Source organism: Cucurbita maxima, unplaced genomic scaffold (genome assembly GCF_002738345.1).
Source record: "Cucurbita maxima cultivar Rimu unplaced genomic scaffold, Cmax_1.0 Cma_Scf00014, whole genome shotgun sequence".
NCBI classification, from domain to species: domain Eukaryota; kingdom Viridiplantae; phylum Streptophyta; class Magnoliopsida; order Cucurbitales; family Cucurbitaceae; genus Cucurbita; species Cucurbita maxima.
Genome location: NW_019272030.1, coordinates 1,602,497 through 1,619,014, shown reverse-complemented (window position 1 = coordinate 1,619,014; position 16,518 = coordinate 1,602,497). Strand labels below are relative to the sequence as shown.

The following is a 16,518-nucleotide window of genomic DNA, read 5'->3' as shown; positions in this document are numbered from 1 at the left end:
TTAAAAAAAAAAAAAAAAAAAAAAAGTCGTGCTTTTTCATTGAGAATCAATCAAAATTCAAAATGGACCCATATGTTTTAAGAATTCCTTTGGTAAAAAAGATAATACCTGAGAATTTTTTAGAGGAATAAGAGGATTCTAATAACTGAGAATCTTTTGCCTCTTCGAAGAGCTTAACCAAATTCTTGTTTCCACAAATACGGGCTTCATCAAGCGGGGTGTTTCCCCATCTGCAGAAAAACAAATATTATAGAGTAACAACATAATGGAAGTGCTTTTCCAGGGCAGTGCAAGCAAGCTCAATGGTTACAAATCAATCAAGTATCTCCACAATAGTATATGATATTGTCCTCTTTGAACATAAGCTCTTATGGTTTTAGTTTTGGTTTCTCTAAAAGGTCTCATACCATAGTAACAGTATTACTCAAGGTCGGACGATAGGAAAACAAAAAACAATGTAATATGTTCTATTTGGGTACCTGTCCTTTGAGAAAACACTACCCCCATATTCTAAAAGCAACTTTGCCATCAAAGTTAGCCCTGCAGAGGCAGCTATATGTAGCGGAGTTCTGAAATCGTAATCTTTGGTGTTGGGGTCAATGCCATAGAGCAATAATCTCTTAATAAGATCTGCATCACCCCTTGATACTGCTGCACAGAGGAAGCTACCAGCATTCTCAACCTTCAATGAAGCACCTTCTTTAGAAAGCAACTCAGCAACATGATCGTTCCCATTCTTGATGGCTTCCATCAATGGTGTATTGCCAAAATTATCTGGGAAAAGGACGCATCAAATATCACTGAGTTATAGAGAAGATGAAATCTCAAAAGACTTGTGTTCTACTGTTTATAACAAACCTGTAAGATCAATGTTTACTCCTTCCTGAATTAGGAAAACTACTATATCATCGAATCCTCTGGATGCTGCAAGATGCTGTGGAAAATGAACCAAGTTGTTCAATATCATCTCCAGGAAAAAAAAAGTATACATATAATATAAAGTAAACTATGTCTATCCATACCAAAGGCGACCTTCCATCATAATCTGTCTTGTTTGGATCAGCTCCAGCTCGAACCAGACCTTTCAATTGGTACAGATCTCCATGATATGCGGCACTGTTCACCTTCAGAGCAAGTTCAGCTTCTTGCTTACCAATATGAAATGTGATATCTGATTCCATTTGCTTAATTCGGAGGCTCGTTTCTCTTCCCTACAGATTTGGAATCCTTAAAAGGGAGCAATGCAACTCTTAGAAGAATAATTTAGCATATAATCAAAATTACCTCAAGAAGGTTGTTCAAGATTTTCCTGCCGTCGTAGAAGTATATGTCAAGGATATTTGTGAAGGACTGCTTATCAAGGCGCAGTAGTCTACATAATTCACACACTCGAACTGTATAGGGTTGAGGAATATTGCAAAGAATTGAAATCTCTCCAAAAGAGCTGTTGGGTTCTAGTAAATCTATGGTTTCTTCTGAACCATCTTGTGCTATGCCCACTTCCTCCTGCAGAAATATGATCAACTTATTGAGAATTTCAGCATGTTCTTGCCAACCTTAACGTCAGCTTCTTCCAAAGACAAGTACAGAAAGTATGGTGAGTGGAATCATACCAGCACACCATGAGAGACAAAATAAAGTTGATCGACCACATTTCCTGGTTCCATTATCACTTCTCCAGGCAGAAAGAACTCTTCATGCAGTCTAATAACCTACCATGACAAACCAAAGAAATAACATGAAAATCCAAAATAAAGAAGAAATCATCTGCAACAAACTAGAAAATAAAATGCTTACTATTTGGTTGATAAACTCTGGAGAGCATCCTTTAAAGATAGCGACATTCTGAATGCAAGGCAAGTATAATGTTTGGGAAATCTGCATAAAGTGAAATAATGTCATGCTAGCAATCCAAGCACATTTATGCAAATCATTAGTTTATGCAAAGACATGGCGAAGAAAGTGAAAAGAAGCCAAGGAATCACGAATCTTTACAATGATATGATATTGTCCACTTTAAGCATAAGCTCTCGTGGCTTTCCTTTTGGTTTCTCCAAAATGCCTCATATCAATGGAGCGGTATTTCTTACTTATAAACCCATGATCATTTCCTTAATTAGCCGATGTGGGACTCCCCACCAACAATCCTCCCCTCGAACAAAGTATACCATAGAGCCTCCCCTGAGGTCTATGGAACCCTCGAACAGCCTCCCCTTAATTGAGGCTTGACTCCTTTCTCTAGATCCATCGAACAAATGGTGACTTTGCTTTTGGTTTCCCTAAAAGACCTCATACCAATGGAGGTGTATTCCTTACTTATAAATCCATGATCATTTCTTTAATTAGTCAACGTGACTCCCCACCAACAATCCTCAACATTTTCTAACATCATTGCTTTGTATACGAATTAGTTCCCTTGTCACACTGTTTATTACGTGCAAACTAAATTATGTAAAATTGAAAATCAGTCTTTACCTTAGCACGGATCGATATTGGGATGTCCTGTAGAACAGAAGCTTCAGTATAGCTACTTTCATACTGTAAACGTAAGTGACCTTTGATCTGATCACGGATGTCCCTGCTAAGTCTATTTCTGTTCATGTATTTCATTATATCTGTCATTTTATCCCTGAATTTCACCGTCTTGGACCCTTTTACAATCAACGCAGTCATGTTACCGATCAAGTAAGCACCGAGAACCATGTCAAATGATACATAAATCATAACGAATATCATTTCCCTCAGGTTGACTGCATGTATATCACCATAACCTGTTCATAAACAAACAAGAATTAAGGAACACAGCAGATGCCTGTAAATAACCAACTAGTGGAGGTTATTCTAATATCTATGTACTTCCATTTCATTGGCTCAAAAAATATCATTGAAGACGTTAAGAAGGTACTCACCAACAGTAGCCATGGTGACAATAGCAAAGTATAAAGATGTGGTGTATCGTTTCCATAAATCAATATCCCTGAAATGTGAGTAACTGTAGTCCCCCAATTTTAAGCTTCCGATCCATGTGTACCCTTCTTCGGTAGGAGGAAGAGTAGTTGCCAAATAGTAAAAGATGCAGGCCGCAGTATGTGTGCAGTAAAGTTCAACAACAATGAGCTTCACAATTCTAGTAAACATATAATTAATACGTATATCCTTCTCCATCCTCTGAAAAAAATCCGTGACTTTCCGCACCCGAAATAGCCTTATCCATAGAAGGCATCTCACCTCCTCTCTCTTCCAACAAGCCTGATCGAACACACATAAAAGTTTGTTTAAAATAGAATTCCTTGAAAGATCAGAAAGTGTGCAATAAACCCTCTTAGATATAATTTGCATTCCATCAGACACTCATCAGAAAAATCAAAGAAAGCTTTGTGGAGGGTCACCTTATAAATGATGTCCCAGGGCATACAGCTGAGAAAATCAGTCACAAAAGAGGACTTCAAGTACCTGTAGAACAAAAAAAGAACTTGTCAGGTGAAATCATGGACTGTATCACTGACCAGAAGAAATTTCCACTCCAAAAACAAAGCTATACTAAAGGTATTTATATTTGGAGAAATCAGACGGTGAACATTAATCTCAATCCCGGCTATGTTAAGAATTACGACTCTCTACAACAGTATGATATTGTCCACTTTGAGCATAAGCTCTCATGATTTTGCTTTTAGTTTCCACAAAATGTCTCATACCAATGGAGATGTATTCCTTATTTATAAACCCATGATCATCCCTTTAATTAGGCTAATGTGGGACTCCCTCCCAACAATCCTCCCCTCAAATAAAATACACCATAAAGTCTCCCTTGAGACCTATGCCCTCGAACAACCTCTTCTTAATCGAGCCTCGACTCCTTTCTCTGGAGTCCTCAAACAAAGTACACTCTTTGTTCGACACTTGAGTCACTTTTTGACTACACCTTTGAGGCTAATAACTTCTTTATTCAATATTTGAGAATTTTATCAGTATGGCTAAGTTAAGGGGCATCACTCTGATACCATGTTAATAATCACAACTCTCCACAGTGGTATGATATTGTCCACTTTGAGCATAAACTCTCTGCGTTTGCTTTGGACTTCCCAAAAGGCTTCATATCAATTTGCTAATGGGAGACCTCCCTCACAACAATCCTCAACCTCAACCGGCTGTACTAAAATTCTTTGTATATTCTTTGTCTAGACCCAAAAACAGAGTGAAAATACAAATGCAAAGGAATAATTGGGAAGGAAAGGAAACAGACTTGAGTGCTATTGGAGTGCGCTTATAGACCATTAGGTATGTCTGACTGTCTCTGTAGGCAAGGAAGAACTGGAAAACAATGTCAACGAGGAAAGCAATCTGTCCAACAATGTCAAGTATAAATAGATTATCTGGTAATCCCCTGAAGAACGCGAATTCCATGGGTGTGAAGAAGGAAGAATACACTGCCCATATCAGTATGAACTTCGTCCACGCCCTATACCACCTGCGTTTCATTTCATATTATTTACCAACTTCAATCAGTATAATATTTAAAATTAATAATCTGATTATTTAGCATTTACACCCATAAGATGCAATTTATGGAAGTCAAAATATAACATTATTAATAATATTCCAACCATTTAATATCATTACCTCAACTTATCATTCAAATCTAAAAATTAAAGTTTTTTTTTTTATTATTATTTTTTAAGATTAAACTTATAATCACTATTTCTACATAATTCTCATATTTCTTTACCCGCGTTTTAAATATATTTATAAAAAAACCAATCTAAAATTTAAAAATCATTTTATTTTATTTTATTTTTAAAATTTTGTTTATAATTGAAATGTGTTTTTATGGATCAATATTTTAAAACAAATAAAAAAGCGATAATTTTTTAAAACAAAAGGTTGAATGAATATCTATGAACAATAAGATAGTAATTTTCAAAATTTGTGCAGAGTCTCGAATCCAACACTAGACCTACATAATATATACGTAAAATCAATCTAAAATTTTAAAATTTTATATTATCTTTTAACTATAAATGGTTTGATTTTTTTTCTTTTGTATATTTACCTCACTTCTATTTACTAATTTAATACATAATTACCTATAATAAGCTAAAAGGAAAAAGACAAAAAAATATATATATGTAATCAAAATTTGGTGGACAAAAGTGACAATTAAACATTAATTTTATATGACCATAGTAGTTCCTCCCCCATGTATTATATAAAAAAAAATCGGATAATTCAAAAACTCAATGAATTCAATGAAAATTGGGTTATCTATTTATTTAAAATTTAGATTCACAAGTTGATATTGAAGTATAATTTATTAAATTTATAATAATAATTTTTCTATTGTTTATTTTTCAACCAATAGTAGTTTTTGAAAATATATATTAAAGTAAATTAAAAATAAATAAATAGATGAAAAAAAAAATAGAAATGAAGTAGATGATTGAATCTAAAATGTGTTCCCACTGACTCAAACCAACGCATCAAAACCTCGACTATATCGCAAGAAATTACGATTTTAAACGTCAAATCCTATCTTCTTTCACGAACATTTTAGATCTCTCGGTTATCTTTTTCCCAAATTCTTCAACTACTTCCTGTGCGACGTGTGTCAAAATGATGGAGATTCTTGGAGGATTATTCAAATTAGTTTTGGAATTGAGGTTTCCGTTTCCAGAAAAGCGTGCGTACCTGCTGTCAGGGTGGATAATGAGGCCTTGAATGCCATTGATGATATTTTCGCGGCTAAATCTTCTGCGACCCGATTGCATACTCAACTCTTTCTGAACCAGGTCCAGTCGGCTCGCTCGCGACGACGCAATCCGTTCGCGAACGGTTTCCACATTATATTTCTCCTCATTCGAATCCATCCACCGCCTTTCCGCCTTCCGCCTTCCGCCTTCCGTCCTCCTCTCTTCACCAGAACCACACCTGCTTCTACTTCCTGCATACGATTTCCTCGAACAGATGAGACATTGGAGAGACCTACTTCAAAGCAAAAGCTAAAGCTAAAGGCGAACTCAATCGCCGAACTTAATGTTCAACTACAAAGCTCGCGAACGATGAGACGATCATGGATTTTGAAAACGAATTAACTGCAGAGGAAGTGGAAAGAAGGTTACCGTGCAGAATCTGCCGCTTGAAGCTTTTGATTGTGCGTACAGATGGAATCGCGAGGAAAATGAGAGAAACAGTTTGGAAAATGACACAAAGCGCAGTTCGGATTTTCACGGAAATCTTCACGAATATTGCAACAGTGGGAAAGAGAACAAGAAAGAGAATTTTTCTTTAAAATAAATATTGTTGGATGAAGAAGAAGAAGCGAATGGATTTATAGATAAGGATGGGTAATTTTTTTAATCGCCAAATCGCCGTTTGCATTAAGGCCCGTTTATTTGTTGAAAACTAAAATGAGCTGGAATCAAAATCAATGGCATGTAATTTGTTTCCTTTAAACTGTCACAAATCAAAATTAAAATTAGATTAATGTAATTATCAATTTGTTGTACAGTAAAACTAAATAAAGGCTAAACTAAACTCCCATAACTATAATTGTTTTGTTTTATTTTATTTTAAAACGTAAATTTGGGTGCAATTCTCACCCTATAACTTACGTGTTATGTGAACATTTATCTAGTCATGAATTATGCGGACGCGTATTTTTATTTTTATTTTTATTTTTGTTACTTTTGGGTGCATGAGCTCACAATCCAATCAACTCTAAGAAGTACGGTAGTAGAATGTCTGCAGATAATTACTATGTATAGACGATAAATTTATATATTAAAATATTAAATAAAATATAGACATTACATAGGTCATAATGGACACTGATATGCATTTTTACATTTTTTTTTTCTATGATTTTTATAATTTGTTTATTTAAATTATGTTAGATTAGCCATCAATTATGAATATATTTACATATATATGTGATGAATCGTGCAAATACTGTACAACTGTCTAATATGAGGTTGCTGGCATGTTATGGAAGGCTTAAAGAGTTTTAATAATTCCATTACTTTAAAATATCTGTTAATCGTCGGATTTATTTAATTAATCTGCATTAGTCAAGATTAGCATGGTTAAGTGAACACTTGGACGATGGAGATTGCGATCATTGCCATTTTTAAAATAAATTAGAAAACCAAAATTTTAATAGTTAAATATTTGGGATATTATAAATGTCTGTGCCTTTTATAAAAAAAAAATAATTTACAAATCTCACTCTGTATTTTTAAATTTAATTACAAAATCAACCTATCAAACCCATCGAAGATCTCATATCCACTCCTTAACTTTCGTCTAATAAAATGGTGTATTCAATTATTGTTTAAACTTTTCTTTTGAAAATGATAATTTAAATTATTAGAATTAATATAATCTTTTATTCAATTATGAGTGATGAGTTTATTTAAAAGCAATTCTATTTCGGTAGGGGTGGAGCGTACACGTGTACGAATGGATCTGGAAACTGTTTAATGATAATAGCTTTATAATTTATTTATTTATTTTGTTTTAAAGACTCAAATGATGATTTCCCCCTAATAATTTACAGAATTAGTTGCCAAATTCGTATTGGCTCAAATTATTTTAGACATTTAACAACCTATTTATTTATTTACCTATGTTTAGTGCCATAGAATTTATATATTCAAAATTAAAAAAAAAATACAAAAAATGACATAAAAATATAAATAATTTATTTTAAGATAAATTAATATGGGTTTAGGGTCTAATTTTGTATTATCAATTTTTTTATTGTGAATTAATGTGTTTAACTATGTTACAATTCAATCTTAAGAAAGGTATTAAAATTATTATTTACTTAATCATATTCAGATTAAGTATATATTATCAGTTAATTACCATAGTGAAAAGCTTTTATTGAATAATGACCCAGAGAAAGAGAAGTTGAATTAGAGGCCGCTTGACCATGAGATAATAATAATGAAATTGTAAGCACCAAAATTAAAATTGCATATGATAATCAAAAAAGATTGATATATTATAAGGTGAATAGGCATGTGGGGGAGGGATTGTGGGTCACAGGGAAATGTTTAGTTACTAAATGCATTTCAGATTGCTATACATACTACATTCACAAGGGGGCCATGCATTCAATTATTATCAAGTCCACACACAGAGAATCCAGTTCAGTAGATAATGCGATGCAGTCCAATAGCCAAAATAACTTCAATATGTTATAAGTCGATCAACACAAACTCTCATCAAAAAGTACTTATAAACTCATTTTCCAACAAACTTCGACAATCCTCCCATCGAATAAAACACACCATATAACTTCCATGAGGCCTATAGAGCCCTCGAACAACCTCTCCTTAATCAAGACTCTGCTCCTTCTCGGGAGCCCTCCCTCAAATAAAGTACACCATTTATTCGACACTTGAGTCCCTTTTAACTACACATTCAAGACTCTCAATTTTCCTATTAACAATGGCAATATTAAGGGCGAGATTTTGCTTGCTTTTGATTTTCCCAAAAGACCTCATTCCAATGGAGATAGTATTCATTGTAAACCCATAACCTCTCTATAACCTCTCTAATTAGAGAGGTGGACTCTCTCCTAACCATCCACAACACACCACTCTATCATCGCCACACTTTCTCTCTCAAACAGCTATGAAACTCAGAAATTTAGGCAGGGGCAGGAACGGGTAGCGATTTTGATGATTGAAAGGAATTACAGTGGGTAGAGTTTTTGGAACCCGGATGCAGGAACGATAAAATAAGGGAACATAAAAGGTCTTATGTGGGTTTGCTATTACTTTTAATAATAATGTTTAGATTTCAAGTGGTGAAAATATAATTCTTAGTGTTATTAATTTGATTGGAGGTTTAATCAGGACAATGTCAACGGGAGAGATGTTTTAACTCATCAATTGGCATAATAATTCTATGGTTCTAAATCTAATCCCACATAATATAAGATGATTAAGAAAAAACACTTGAAAACAAACCAGTCAGTTTCCTTATTCAATTTCATCAAACTGAAAATCAGAAGTAGCAGATCCAAGTCCAGGAGGGCGAGGAGGATGAAGATGAAGATGAAAATGAAGAACACTACAACATCACGCAAGGCTAGAGGACCAGACCTTAAGCACGAAGAAGCGTCACGGCAAACGAGATTGTGCAAATCATCAGACCAAGCAACGCCAAGAAAAAATATTTCCTGTTCAATTGTCATCCCAAATACAAAAAATCCATCCATCAATTTTCCAAATTGAATCAGATTATTAAAATCGAATCTCAACAGAGAATTTCCCAGAAAACGAACCCGATGGTGAGACGCTTTTCAGGCACGCCAGTGGCGTAACCTCTGAAGTAGAAGAACCGAGCCACGACATAGAGAACCCCCAACGAAGCGCTAATACAAGGATGCCTAATTCCTCCAAAAATCATAAGCATGAAGAACAGAGGCATCATTTCCAGCGAATTCTGGTGCCCTCTCTGTTCCAAACACACTCCACAATTCAGACTCAACCGTAACAAAAACAAAAACATAAAAAATCGAATCAGAGTTCAAAGAATCAGAAACCTGGATACAGTTGAAGATCTTCGCATCCTTGTTCTCAGATTCCAGAGCGTAGAGATTGGGGTAAAAGACCTTATACCTAAAATACAAAATCGAAACAGAAAGATATAACAATATTCACGAAAAAGAGAGACAACAAAATCCAAAAAAGAAAGAGAAGAGAAGTTACTTCTTCCGAGCGCGGCCGACCTGACCGGCCATCCAGAAATTGAAAAAGGAGTAGAGGACAAGAACAAGGACGACATAGCCATATTCTCTGGGGAAAAGGTCGATAGCGGCCATTTTTGGAGATGGAGGTGAGAATTGAAGGAGATGGAAGGAGGTTCTTATGGGTAAGGGAGTGTAGTCGGCAACTTCTTCTCCAAGCCATTGAGTTTACTATTGATTGGTTGAGTCAACTGTAAAACATGACCGGATCGTCTCTGAGTGGAATTTGGGGATTAGGGTTTCAGAATCTAGAATTCTCCGTCCGGGATCAGTAGCTTCTTTATTTATGTATTTATTTATTTATTTTTGTGGTTGGGGGTAATAAAGACATTTAAACCATTGTTCTTAAATTTTAAAAATTTACACGTTTAATTTTACATTTTACATTTTTATCCGATACTGACTTTTACTCACTTGTGTTAATTTTCTATTTAATTCATTTAAAATAATTAAATAAGTTTCACTGTTGACATTATTATTTTTAAAAAAATCCCTTCATAATTATTCGGTATCTAATTGTTTAAATATTATTTTAATTTTATTTTAGTTCGTGTGACTTATTTCAAATAATAATTTTGGTCTATGCTAATTATTATATTATTTTTCACCTAACTTAGGTATCTAATACAATCATGTAGCATGTAGCACGTGTGCATATTTAAAATGGTTATTAATTTATTAAAAATAAAATTAAAATAAATACCAAAATAGTTATTTTTGAAAGTTCATAGATTAAATATATAATTTAAAATAAAGTAAATTAAAAAACAATGAAAACTTTAAATTTGGAAATAATTCGTCCTATATTCTTTTTATGATTTTCCTCCACATATGGCCCCACCTCTACATGTGACAATGATTTTGAGAGTAGAATAAATTAGGTAACTAGGAGCAGCTTTTAATGATCATGAGCGGCGGTGCTCCGGCGCGGTTGTTTTCCGGGCGAATGGACGAGAGTGCCAACGACCACATCCTCCAGTTTGCCACACATCACCGACGGTCTCCGCCGCCACAAACCTGTTCTAAACTTCTTGGGCTTCGTGGTCTTCCTTTCAATCTGTCGTCCCAGATCCAAAAGTTCAGATTCAAAGCTCCTGATGCTAAAATTATTCCGATCAGTGGGGTCCTGGAGATCAGACAACCGCCGAGAAATGCTGGCAACTTCGTAGCTGTCAAGTAGAGACGGTGTTTGGGAGCGTCTGATGGCCTCGAGCCTGTAGCGAGAGGGCTTGGGGAGTGTAGTGGGCCTTGTGAGGCCGAATTCCCGCATGGGCTTGGAATCGGAGCCGGACCCATGCTGGTACCAGGCCCACGCCGCTGCCTTCACCGCCGCTAAGTCATCGGTGGTGGGTTCCGTCGGGGGGATAGGGCTGAGGGAGATGGATGGCGGCAATGGCATGGGGAAACGAAGGAAGCGTGGATTTTAGTTTTTGGGGATGATTTGTTGGAATTTATGGGGGGCTATGATGTTCCACGCCATTGGCTCTTTTTACCTTTTTACCCTTTTTCTTAAAAAAATAAATAAATAAATCTAAAAGAACTGAATTTAAACCTTTAAACAATTATATAAATTTAAATCTAATTTAATATCACGATATTGGCAGAAAGTACATGCTATTTCAAGCTATATGGAGTGGAGGGAAGAAGAAGAATGGACAATTAACCGACAAAGTTTCATACCATTAAAGACAATCACATGTTGGTTCACAATCGAAATCTCTTCGATCGTAAACGAGAGTTATTGAGTTTCAGGGTTACGTTCTATTTCTCGTTTCAGCAAAATTTGCTTAACTTTATTATTTAAATCTCGAACATGGAGTTTCCTTTTGCAGCTGAAGAAGATAATAAGAAAGACATGGAAATTATAAAACCAAATGACCAAACAAACATTTTGGTGTGCTCTAAATTCATGGCTTCCAAAGGATGGTAGTTTCTGCAATCATGGAAGTGACTGTATAAGGATCCATGTTGGATGCAGGCCTTCTGTCTTCAAAATAGCCTTTCCCGGATTTCTCCGTGTCTCGCCCGACTCGAATCGAAGCTCCTCGATTTGCAACACCCTACGTCAATTATGCACCAAATCAAACTAAACTATACTATACGTTTAATTCAACCATAAATTTTATGGTGATTTGTTTACCCATAAGAAAGTGTTGATGTCCGCTGTTTCGTGTCGACCAGTGAGACGCCGCTCGTTGCCTTCTCCGTATGCAGCGATGTGTTCTTTGTGCCTTAGTCCTAGTTTTTCGATGGCTTTCTTGATCACCTCGTAACCTCCTTCTTTTCTCATCGACTTCGTACTGAAAATTTTAATTTTAAAAGATTATAAAAATTATAAATCATTTTCAAAGGCTAAATTTAAATTTATTACCTGTAGTTGGTATGGGCCCCAGCTCCATTCCAATCACCCTAATGTGTGAATGAGTATATAAAAATTAAGGTGAGAAATTAAAATTCAAATTAAAATTTAAAAATTAATTGGAAAATGAAATTAAAATTTCTAACCGGAATTGGTTTGGGGTCAAAGGAAAGAACCACCCCCGCAATTTCCGTAATCCTCTGTTAAATCACACCCAGGTAAAAGTTTAGTAAAAGGTAAAAAAGGAGGTGCCAAACTGGCGGTAATTTTGAAGTTACCTCTAAAATGTACCGCGCGACCCACAGTTCATCTGCTGCTGATATTCCCACGGATGGACCAACTTGGAATTCCCACTAAACCATTTTTAAACATTCTAATTTTAATTTTTGTAACGCGTTAAAGTTTAGAGATCAAAGTCGCATGTTTACGGGATAATAATTTTTTTTTTTAATGAAACGAGGTATTACTTGACCAGGCATGACTTCGCCGTTGATACCACTGATGTTGACACCAGCATATAGACAGGCCTTATAGTGAGCATCAACAATGTCGCGACCAAATGTTTTATCCGCACCAGCACTACAATAGTATGGTCCCTGTGACCACATCACAACGTTTACCCCTTTAATCTTCTCATTAACCAACACTAATCCTCTTCAAATTTCATAATCAACGGTAGATATTGTTCGTTTTGTATCTTTTACGTATCGTCATTAACCTCGCAATTTTAAAATGAATTTACAACGGATATGTTTTCACAATCGAATTTGGTGTTTACCTGAGGCCCAGGAAAGCCACCAATGGGCCATCCAACAGGCCATTTGACATCCTTCTGCAACAGTGTATACTCCTGCTCAATTCCATACCTGTTTTTTTCCTCCAAAATTTTAAGCTAAATAAAAACACCCGAACAAGAACAAGAATTCAAAACCAGACCAAACCAAACCAAACCAAATACCATGGCTCTTCAGCTACTACATCCGGATGGCTAAAGATCTTCGCCGCCGCGTGTCTCTTGTTCGTCGGAATCGGCTCCCCTGCCGGAGTGTACGAATCACAGATCACCTAAACAACAAAACGCCTCCTTAATCTCATTACAAATTTGTTCAAATTTCAAAATTTTTCAACCTCGCAACTTACAAGAATATTGTTTCCTCTCCTGAACGGATCCCTGAAAATAGCTTGTGGGCTGCGAAGAAAAAAACGTGTAAATTCAGTATAGAACAACGAAATAGCCATTAAATTTAAAGGAAGATAGCAAGGTTATTACGATAAGATGACTTCACTGTCTTCTCCCGGAGCTTGGCCGGTGCTGGAACCGTCGTAATTCCACTTGGGCAGCTTCGAGGGATCACTAACATACTCGGAAATAGTCTTAAACACAAAAAAGCACCAAACTTTAAGACGCAATGATAAAAACAAACAAAAAAAAACTGTCTTTTTGTTTAGCTGTACCCTGGCTTTGCTTCGGACGTCTTTGCCGGAGCCACCGACCCTGTTTCCATAAGGCATAAATAAAAAATGGGTATTGGAAAAGAAGGAAAATTGAAGAGGAAGAAGGAGGAGGGGGCTGACCAAATGTACTCGGCGATGACCTTGTCGGTGTAGTCGCAGAGGTTGAGGTTGATGAGGTCGGAAAGGGAAGACATTTGTGCAGTACAAGGAAGTTGGTCTGGGAATTGGGTTGGGTTTTGTTTTTTGAATATAGCTGCTTGGTGCTACGGTCGGATTTATAGGCGATCCAAGTGTAAGAATTGTTGTTAATTTTTTCTTCTTTTTATTGAATTGAAGAACAATTTTGATTCGTCAATTTCAAGTTTATGTTTGATTTAATTTAAAAAGAAAAGATACAGGTCGGTGACCGGCTATCGGAGGTGACCTTTTGAAAAAGGAAATCCCTGTTGTTCAGAATCGGATTTTGATTCAGCCACTTTCATATATATATATATATATATATCTATACATGATAATAGACTCTAAATTAATATAAATTAAAAACACATCACTCCCCTGGCTAGAAATTCACAATGGTATGATATTGTCCATTAGATATAAACTCAAGTGATTTTGATTTGAACTTCTTCAAAGGTTTCATTCCAATGGAGATAGTATTCTTCAGTTATAAACTCATGATATTTTATGTGTGGCTCACTCCCAATAATCTTCCACAATCCTCTCTTCAAACAAAGTACACTATAAACCTCCCCTTAATCAAGACTCGGCTCCTTTCTCTGAAGTTCTCGAACAAAATACACCCTTTGTTGGCTCCTTTCTCTAGAGCCCTCGAACAAAGTACACTCTCTGTTCGACACTCTAGTCACTTTTGACTACACCTTCGACGCTTTCAATCTTTGTTTGATATTTGAAGATTCTATTGTCATGACTAAATTTAGAGCATGACTCTAATACCATATTAGGAATCACGACTCTCCACAATAATATATCCACTCTAAGCATAACCTCTCACTCACTTGGATGAGTATTATAAAAAAATAAGTTTGGACTAGTTAAAAAAAATTAGAAAGATATTAATGATTTTTTAAAATTTTAATGGTATTTTTGCAATATTATTAAAAATTAAAAAATGATATTTTTTAAATAAATTGGAAATATATTTTGATTTTTTTATATATATATTTTTAGAATATTATTAAAAAATTAAAAATTTGGAAGAATATTTGCGAGGAAGTATAAGGTTTAGAGTTCTTTTTTTGTATTAATTTTGCGAAAATAGAAATAATATTTTAATGCAAATTTAGTCCGTACTATGTCGGGTCATTATAAGATTAAGTTATTAAAAATATGTCAATTTTTAATGGATACAGTTCCCAATAAATTCAACATTTTATTAAAAAAAAGACAAATGGAATATCATAATTTTGGAATGGGAAGTACAAAATTGTCGTTTTCCCACCATTCAAGTTAAAATTTTATTTGTGTACTTGCACAAAAAGTTAAAAAAAAAAAATTATATTTTCAACTATGTAATCCATACAATATTTCAATAAGAAAGTACAAAAATAATCAATAACAAAATAACAACAGTGACTACTTAATTAAAAACATAGAAACTTAGGATAGTATATATGAATCATAAATAATTCAATAATCGGAAAAAATAAAATAAAAAATAAATTTCTTAAGAATATAAGAATTTGATTTATTTGATTGGGCATAAAAAAGAGTAACATGAACACGTGGGAGTGAATAATTAATAATGGGGGAAAAATAAAATAAAAATAAAAATGTGGGTCAATAATTGAAGGAAAGAGAAGACCAAGACGGCAAGATAATAAAAATAAAATAGAAAAAGAAACACCTAATTTTCTATTTTTATTTCCACACACTCCCACGTGCCTCCTCTAAAGTTTTTTTTTTTTTTTTTTTTTAATAAAACTAAAATCCTTGATTTAAAAAAATAATAATAATTAGAAAAATTAGGAGTGTATATATAAGTCTCTAATTATAATTGTTATTAAAATCTATATGTTAAAATAATTTAAAGATATTAAGATAGCATAGAATTGAAAATTTTAAATATGATTCAGTTGTAGACAAAACTAAGTGGGCAACGACTTTGTGACTCATAATGGCCCCACTCATCCAAATTACCATATCTCATATTGAAATTAATTAAATTTAAAAAAATATATATGAATATCATTCTTAACCTTTATAAATAAAATTTTAATTTTTTGCATTAATAACAGACATGTGAGATAAATTATTTATTAACGAAATTTAAAAAAATATCTAAAAATTTAAAGGTATTAACAGTGATACTAACAATTTTGTTCGTATATTTTTAAACTTTTAAAATAAGTTTAGAGATATTTTTAAGTTTACTCTCGCTGAACAGTAGAAGAAAGATGAATTCGATTCAACCTTCAACCTTTTCGTGATAGACCAGTAAGAGAAGAAGAGGGTCAAGCTCATGAACTACTTAACCCCGGAAAGTGTTTCAATTCAAGTAAAGACTCTTGTCTGTCCTTATTTATTCTTTCATTATAGGCTGGATGATAGATAAGAACCTTCAATCCATCCTTCTTGCTTTCACTCCTTACCCGATATTACCTGACCTTGCAGAGCTAGCTTTCTTTTATTCCTTGAATTTTTGAAGGTAAGTAAATGGGTTGGTTCAGTAGCTAATTCATTTCCTCTCTCTTTTATAGTTCAATCATCAGTCAGAAAAGAAAGAATGTATTTGTTTGTCTCGAGCTTCAAACACGAGGTAAAGCAGCTAGCTGAGTTTTTTAACCCTCTCGAGCACAAAATATTTTTATTTTTATTTTTAAATACATTTTTATTAATTTGATTTCCTTAATTAACTTGTTTTCATCACAATCTCACTACCAATGTCTTATTCTTTCTTAAAAAAAAAAAAAAAAAAAAAAAAAAAAAA

At 34.3% G+C, this 16,518-nt stretch overlaps 4 protein-coding genes across 5 annotated transcripts in view; all 4 read right to left on the bottom strand.

Moving 5' to 3' along the window:
- LOC111489060 (potassium channel SKOR-like) overlaps positions 1 to 6,355 on the bottom strand; it is a 6,792-nt gene extending 437 nt beyond the window's left edge. The window contains exons 1-13 of one of the 2 annotated variants that reach the window (XM_023137086.1): positions 6,117 to 6,355; positions 5,686 to 5,979; positions 4,244 to 4,468; positions 3,390 to 3,453; positions 2,910 to 3,249; positions 2,476 to 2,771; positions 1,798 to 1,878; positions 1,614 to 1,712; positions 1,285 to 1,506; positions 1,023 to 1,211; positions 859 to 934; positions 480 to 774; positions 109 to 230 (exon numbers count right to left, since the gene is read on the bottom strand). In XM_023137086.1, coding sequence (XP_022992854.1) covers positions 109 to 230; positions 480 to 774; positions 859 to 934; positions 1,023 to 1,211; positions 1,285 to 1,506; positions 1,614 to 1,712; positions 1,798 to 1,878; positions 2,476 to 2,771; positions 2,910 to 3,249; positions 3,390 to 3,453; positions 4,244 to 4,468; positions 5,686 to 5,864 — 2,188 coding nt within the window. In that variant the 5' untranslated portion in view covers positions 5,865 to 5,979; positions 6,117 to 6,355. The remainder of the gene's footprint in view (positions 1 to 108; positions 231 to 479; positions 775 to 858; positions 935 to 1,022; positions 1,212 to 1,284; positions 1,507 to 1,613; positions 1,713 to 1,797; positions 1,879 to 2,475; positions 2,772 to 2,909; positions 3,250 to 3,389; positions 3,454 to 4,243; positions 4,469 to 5,685; positions 5,980 to 6,116) is intronic. The other variant, XM_023137085.1, reaches the window with a different exon arrangement.
- Positions 6,356 to 8,779: 2,424 nt separating this feature from the next.
- Positions 8,780 to 10,017, bottom strand: LOC111489069 (microsomal glutathione S-transferase 3). Its single transcript, XM_023137096.1, has 4 exons — positions 9,720 to 10,017; positions 9,554 to 9,629; positions 9,293 to 9,465; positions 8,780 to 9,187 (listed from the first exon to the last, which is right to left on the bottom strand). Exons 1-4 carry the CDS (start codon positions 9,830 to 9,832, stop codon positions 9,112 to 9,114), a joined length of 438 nt encoding a protein of 145 aa, XP_022992864.1. The 5' UTR covers positions 9,833 to 10,017; the 3' UTR covers positions 8,780 to 9,111.
- A 496-nt stretch (positions 10,018 to 10,513) lies between these two features.
- LOC111489067 lies at positions 10,514 to 11,195 on the bottom strand. The gene has a single exon (XM_023137094.1). It carries the CDS (start codon positions 11,154 to 11,156, stop codon positions 10,656 to 10,658), a length of 501 nt encoding a protein of 166 aa, XP_022992862.1. The 5' UTR covers positions 11,157 to 11,195; the 3' UTR covers positions 10,514 to 10,655.
- A 333-nt stretch (positions 11,196 to 11,528) lies between these two features.
- LOC111489064 (glutamine synthetase cytosolic isozyme-like) lies at positions 11,529 to 13,879 on the bottom strand. Its single transcript, XM_023137090.1, has 12 exons — positions 13,692 to 13,879; positions 13,572 to 13,611; positions 13,387 to 13,490; positions 13,257 to 13,305; positions 13,075 to 13,181; positions 12,895 to 12,982; positions 12,584 to 12,712; positions 12,395 to 12,469; positions 12,263 to 12,316; positions 12,129 to 12,166; positions 11,898 to 12,057; positions 11,529 to 11,817 (listed from the first exon to the last, which is right to left on the bottom strand). Exons 1-12 carry the CDS (start codon positions 13,763 to 13,765, stop codon positions 11,665 to 11,667), a joined length of 1,071 nt encoding a protein of 356 aa, XP_022992858.1. The 5' UTR covers positions 13,766 to 13,879; the 3' UTR covers positions 11,529 to 11,664.
- Between the last annotated feature and the right edge of the window lie 2,639 nt (positions 13,880 to 16,518).